We start from the raw sequence: 6811 nt of genomic DNA on the forward strand, positions 1-6811 counted from the left end.
CCAGGGAGGGGGCTTCACTTCCTAAAGAATAATCAATAAAACCCTTCAAGTCAGATTACCTTGTTAAAATAAAATATATTAATGAAGTTCAACTTATGGGTCACCCTGTAATATGAAGCTGCTTTTGGAGTTGAGCTTTTAAGTCACTTACTACAGTAATAACAACAGAACTTAACATCCATCAACTCCTACCTTCTCTGTTCATCTTGACTGAGGAGGCAAGAATTCATGGTATTCACCAGAAAGCTAAACAAACGACTGTACAGGGACTTGGCCAAGAGGTCTCGGAAAAACTCAGCAATCTGTATGGTATGACGTCGTATTATCATATCCCCTAAAATGGTAGAAAGAAAAGGAGGAGTGAGCACAAGGGTTCCCTCATCTAGAAGCCAACCAAAACTCCACATATCCTATCAATTCCCCACACATCCATACGATAAGTGATGTATAAAAATTATACTGATTCTAATAAATGAGAAGGTCTCTGTCAGTTATTACGCACAATGTTTCCTAAAACAAAAGTCAAGTACATTGTAAGCTTCTTTGTTAGAATTGTTGACCACAGCATTTCACCTTTATTGTAGGTTGTGTAATTTCACCTCAGTTAGGGAAACAGTTCTTCACAGAGTCCCTCCTGGCAAGGCTTTTGATAACAACTCGCTGGTTTGGATACTGAATCATCCTAAGGCATGTGGAAACGGGCTATCTGGAAAATCGGATATAATTTAAATATTTTCAAAGGCATGATCTCATTAACCAGAATGTGGGTCTGGAGTTTGGAAAGAAGATTGGGCCTTAGGTAGAAATTTCAACGTCATTCTCAAAGACACAGTGATTGAACTCTTGAGTGACAGGGCTGTGGAAGAGACTAGAATAGAGATGGGGCCAAGGAAAAAAGAACAAGGGTGGTTTGGCACTGAGCCTATCCCATCGCTGTTGCAGGAGGGCTGAGTGTAAATGGGAGCCTAGAATTCATATTCTATGGCCTTGGCCAAACTCGCTGACCATTGCATCTCAGGCAAAGAAAGAGACTAGAAACAGGGTGGGGTCCACGTGCAATGCGGGTTGAAGCGTTTTGAGTCTGTTAGAAGCACAGGTGAGGAAGGATATCTACTGATACTGGTAGAAAATGTAGTCAGAGAGCTACAAGTTCAAGGTCATCGAGATGGAACAACACAAGAGGAAGGGGCAGTGAAAGTGGGTGTGGCCATTTATGACATTGTGAAATTGACATTCCTAGAGCCATGTGACTGAGGAGTGCAGATGGGTCACCCACAGGGTGATGGTAGCAAGTGAGGGTGGTATAAGCAGAGGAAATCATAGACACTAATGGGGAGCTCAATGTTTCTCAAAAGAAGGTGCGAAGAAGAACAATGTCTTCAAGATGCTTAGTGGGTGGGAGGCAAGGGTGCCAGTGGGGCCTCCTAAGCCACCTAAAGTGACGAGCTGGTCTATCTTTGAAAGACTGTTGGCCTTATTCCTGAAATGCCTATTGCATTTCAGAAAGATTATTTCAGAAGTAGTGTGGAAGGAGGGCAAGTTGAGATAAGGCCAGATAAAAGAGGAATAGGAGTGTCTTGCTGTAATGCAGGGAAAGAATGATAAATTCAGCAGTGCTGATGAAAATGAAGGGTAGGAAGTAGGAATGGGAGATATTCATGGAGTCTGTCTGACCTATGAATGGAGGAGTTGGAAGAGAAAGAGCTATCAAGGATAACTTTTGGGCAACGGAGTGAACAACGGGGAGATTCATTAAGTTTGGGGATATTCTGAGAGTAGGAGTGAGGCAGGAATCATGACTTACCTACCTAAATACCTGCAAGTAGGCCCAAAAGGCCATAGAGGAAGAATAGTAGAGATTTCGAGAAGAAAGGTTAGATGAATGGTGAGTTCTCACAATCACAATAAAGAGGAAAACATGAGGCCATCATTTAGAGTGAGTACTTGAAGATCATGTGGGAAAACCACTCTCTTTGTTCACTGAGTAGAGATGCATGTAGCATAGAGATTAAGCATGTCATCTGGGAGTCAGACAGTGCTAGATTCGAATTCCAGACATGTCACTTACTAGTGATTTGAGGTTCAAAGTCATTTAACTTATTTGAATTTTAGTTTTCCCCTCCGTTAAAATGGAAATAGTAATGCCCACATCAGAGCAATCTGTGAGAATTCAAACACAACAATTTTTATAGGACTTGGCACAATGCCTATCAGTTTATAAATGCCCAATAAATGACAGCTATTCTAACCAATGAGGTAGCAGGAAAAGGTCGGTCCTTCATTGAAGAGTGCAGCATGGCACCACACATGCAAATGGATCCAATATTTTATTTGAAGAAACCCTCTTGGATTGATGGTTTTGTTTTTCTAAGATGACAGATTATCTAGAATGGGTGAGCAGTTAGGCAAAATGGTCTCTCAGGAGTATAAAGAGTCTAAACTATAGTCACATCAAATGACCAAACAGGCTCATAATGCTTTTCTCATTTGACCTTAAATTCATAGAAATAGTTTCACTAAGTGGGGACAGGTCAAACTGTACTTAATTTTCATATTTGATTCTAAATTGCACAAAGATGTTAGAGTATAAAAAAATTACCTTTAAAATATTGAATATCAGTTGTTAAGGCAGATGCCAACTCATCTGTTGATACTTGTAACATTCCAGCCACTAAAATTAAATCAGCATTATAAACATAAAGTTAGTATATTTTTTGATTCCAAGAACATTGAATTTTATGGCTATAATTGATAAGTCTTATATAGGCACATTACAAAACATGAGTATTTTAAAAAGTCATTACTACTGTAATTGTCAATTTCAACTAGAGAAACATCTTAATCAAAATATTAATGAGTTCTTGCAGTTCTGTGCATTAAATCACAGCAGATTTTTTTCCTCCCTGTCCTGACAGATGGTATGGAATTGTTTTTTTCCAGGTTCCTGGTTAAATCTCTTTGATATAGGTGAAGATATGTTGTTTATTGACAATCTGTGGTTTTAAGGTATTTTTTAAAATCTGGGAGCGACTAAAGAGGCAGCTCCAAAGAGCGAGATTCTTGGCAAGATCTTTGAAAGGGAAGTAATTACATTCTGTTTAAAATGTTTAGCTAATAACATGCCCCCAAAATACACTGGGTGGTGGGGTGAAGGGTACTTAGAACAATATAAATAAACACAAGTATGTGCTAAAGAATCAGTGTTGTTAACGTGGTGCACAGAATGAGAACAAAAAAGTACATCTTGCTATTCATTTCCACAACAGATTATAAGAAAAAACAAAGTAGACAATTTTCCCAGCTTACTGAATTCTACTTATAGAGGAAAGCGTTTACGCCAACAGGCTTTTCTGTACTATGTCGCCATCTACTGGTAGATCTACAAAGTTGCACATCAATGTGGTGAATGTCAGAAGGTCACGTTCCACTGACCTTGTTCCAGGAGCTGGAGGTCAGAAACGAAGGCGGAGTTCCCCTCAGTCAGGGCAGTAAACCGAATGTCTCCAAGGTGCAATATTGCTGCTAGAATTACGAACAGATTCTCCACCTCCTATGCGTTTTACAAACAGAGACAAGGAATAGGGTGCTTAGAAGAAAGATTAAAAGGCAAAATGTTTAAGTATCTAAAAGTAAGTTACAAAAATGATGAGCTTATTAATGAGGTTGTGAGTTTGCAGATCCCAAATATTCGCTATGGCAAGAAAACTACTAGCCTCTACCTCAACATCAAAACCTCATAATTCAAAGCATATTTTCTCTAAATCAATGTTTCTGTTCCTGAAATATAAGAGAGTCAGGAAATAATATTCTGATATAAATTGACAGCTTGTAGATAATCATCATAACAAAAATGAATAATTGTGTGCTGTGGGTTTGACTGGCTGGGCTTCACTTGTAAGGTTAGACTTCACTCCCCCTCCTCTCCAGGCTCACGTTGGATGCTATTTAGACTTTGCAGTTGCTGTGGCCGCTTCATTCAAGAACCTACATGATAGTGTTCATTTCTTTGCTATCTCTCTTATGAGATAAATTAACATGATGATTACAAAATTGTTTACTTCTCCAGGAAAAACTAAAGGAGGCGTAATGAAAACCACCGTGCCTAGACTCACAAAATGCTAATTGTTTTTTAAGGTATTTTAAGGAAAACAGAAAAAAAATGGATGTTGGCAAGAGCTATCTTTGAGCAGAGGGTAGCAGGAAGTAAGAGAGTGCTGAAAGAGAATCTGGAACGCTGCATAAAAAAATAAATGAGACCTTAAATTTGATTTTGGATAGTCATTTTTTGGCAAGAATGAAAAATCAAGAAAAAGCTGCAAGTTAAACTGTACTTCTCTAGAATGTCAAATATTTAGCATGATGATATCAATAGTAAAACAGGTTGAGCCCTGTGAAGGGCGAGCGGCATAGCCTGTTCCATTCTCAGTCTCCTAATCTGTAATTTGAGAACAAAACCTCCTTCCGTAACTGCTGTGGCAGCTGTTCTAAGAACAATGCTGATGTGCTTTATAAATATACAGTGGAAACAATATACTTCTTGAGACTTCCGCGATTTTCTCCAGAGCCTGTAGTTTTCATAATAAGGTAAGATTTTACCAATTTTAAAATGAGAGCATTGAAAAGAATGATCTCTAAGTTTCAGGTATAATAATGTTTTATGAAGGTCATATACATATAAAAATGTTTTCAGTTAATCCCTAAATCATAAATTTGTTTTTCAAATTTCATTTACTTATGCTGTATAAAATGGCATTATTCAAGCCTCTCAAACTACTTAACTACTTGCCAATTTATTTTTCCTTTTTTTTTTTTTTTTGAGACAGGGTCTCACTCTGTTGCCCAGTCTGGACTGTAGTGGCACAATCGTAGCTTACGACAGCCTTGACCTCCTGGGCTCAAGTGATCCTCCCACTTCAGCCTCTTGAGTAGCTAGGACTACAGGCAAAAATTAGTGTCCAGCTAATGTTTTTGAAAACAGTTGCAGAGATGGGGGTCTTGCTATGCTGTTCAGGTCGGTCTTGAACTCCTGGCCTCAAGCAATCCTCTCATCTTGGCCTCCCAAAATGCTGGGATTAGAGGCGTGCACCACCATGCCCAGCTTTTTTTTTTTTTTTTTAAATCAATTAGTCTTCATGAAAGGTACTGGTACCTGCAAGATAGGCACCTCTGGATAGACAGCTGAAGAATCTATACTGTCCTCAAGAATCTCATAATTTAGTGATGGAGACAGAGCTGTGAAAATAACTATAATGTGCATTACAGTGTGCTGGATTCTATGACAAAAGTAAAAATAAACTCCTTCCTGAGCAGAAAGGAGGCTGTGATTCTGTGTCTCTGCGCAGTGAGCAGCCATCCCTGCCACCCTGCTAGACGGGAGAGCTGGAGGCACGGTTACGAACAGATCTCTCAGGACCACAATCGCAAGTGTTGATTCAAGAACTCACTGGCCCAGAAATACCATCCTTTGAATCTTACTGGACATAATCCATCCCTCTAAAGTGGATTCAATTGTCTTCATTCAAGTCACTCCCAGGGTCAGGATGAAATAATTAATTTCATGGTTTTTGCTAGTGTGTACCTACTACTTTTACCAAGAAGGCTATGAGAGTCTCCCTGGGTTACCTTAGTCAGAAAGTGTACTTTGCTTGCCCTGCCTTTGAGGATCAGTCATGAATTTTCAAAGCCCTGTTTCCAGGCAACTGGTATGTTGGCAGAATGGTTTCTATCCATATCTCTAGCTTCACTTCCTATGAGGAAGCAGACATCTCAGGCATGGAAGGAGGGAAAAATATCAAAACAAAAAAGTACCACAGCAGCAAGTGCAAAGACAGAACAGTGCCAGTGGATAGGACTCAGTAAAGGAGAAAAACAGAGGCTGGGTAATCAGAGCCAAAAAGAACGAGACGCCACGTGATTGCGGGCTCCTCGAGTTCCAGTCTCTCAACACGGCAAGGGTGAGTGCAGCAAGGTGCCCCCGCATTCACTGATTTAGGGTGAGCCTCACTTCCTTCCTCTTCCCCCTGTGGACCTCTCCACCCTCCCCACCCACTCACTGCCCGCATGTATTGGCTTTAGAAAAATAAAAAGAACAACTTTAAATCTGTGACCCAGTCTGGGCTTGTGAACTAGTGGCATGTCCAAGTTATCCCTGTGATATTATATTAAATATTCATGAGGAATTGCCCGTAAATTGACCATAATCCAAAATACCACCATGTTGAATGGAGGCAAAGATAATGCCTCTGGGAAATAGAGATTGAAGGGATTCTGAGAGGTCTTTCTCAAGCCTTAGACCATTTCTTATGTCTTATTCACTGGACGGGTGCTGTTTAATTCAGTAACTGCTAACCACACATGGCTATGTCAATTTAAATGAATTAAAATAAAGAAATATAAACATTTATTTCTTCAGTCCACAAGCCACACTTCAAGTGTCCAGGAGCCACACGTGGCTGGAAGCTACTGTGTGGTACAACACAGAGCAGGTCACCAACATTTCCATCATCAGAGATGGTTCTACTGCACGGCCATGGTCTAAAAGTTTTAAAGTGTAATTTTTCAGCTTCATAATGCTTGCAGGTATTTGGCAATTCTGTGCAATCAAATATAACAATATTGAAACATTTACATTGTTCAAGAAGATGTTTTAACAAGGTGATTATGTTAATTTTCAAGTGATTCTTAACACGAACGGTTACTTTAGGTTTATCAGTTTTTTCATGGGTTGATCAAATATAAAGTTATTTGATCTGTTTTGGATACATATATAAAATATGTATTTTGAATATTATATATTTAAATTTTAAATTAT

The 6811-nt window shown here is 39.2% G+C and overlaps 1 protein-coding gene across 2 annotated transcripts in view; it reads right to left on the reverse strand.

Moving 5' to 3' along the window:
- The window catches only part of MYO16 (myosin XVI), a 655611-nt gene that overhangs the window by 253374 nt on the left and 395426 nt on the right, over positions 1-6811 (reverse strand). For both annotated transcript variants that reach the window (XM_011966244.1, XM_011966243.1), the window contains exons 18-20: positions 3433-3550; positions 2600-2671; positions 193-334 (exon numbers count right to left, since the gene is read on the reverse strand). In XM_011966244.1, coding sequence (XP_011821634.1) covers positions 193-334; positions 2600-2671; positions 3433-3550 — 332 coding nt within the window. The remainder of the gene's footprint in view (positions 1-192; positions 335-2599; positions 2672-3432; positions 3551-6811) is intronic.

Source organism: Mandrillus leucophaeus, unplaced genomic scaffold, assembly GCF_000951045.1.
Source record: "Mandrillus leucophaeus isolate KB7577 unplaced genomic scaffold, Mleu.le_1.0 Scaffold750, whole genome shotgun sequence".
Lineage (NCBI taxonomy): Eukaryota > Metazoa > Chordata > Mammalia > Primates > Cercopithecidae > Mandrillus > Mandrillus leucophaeus.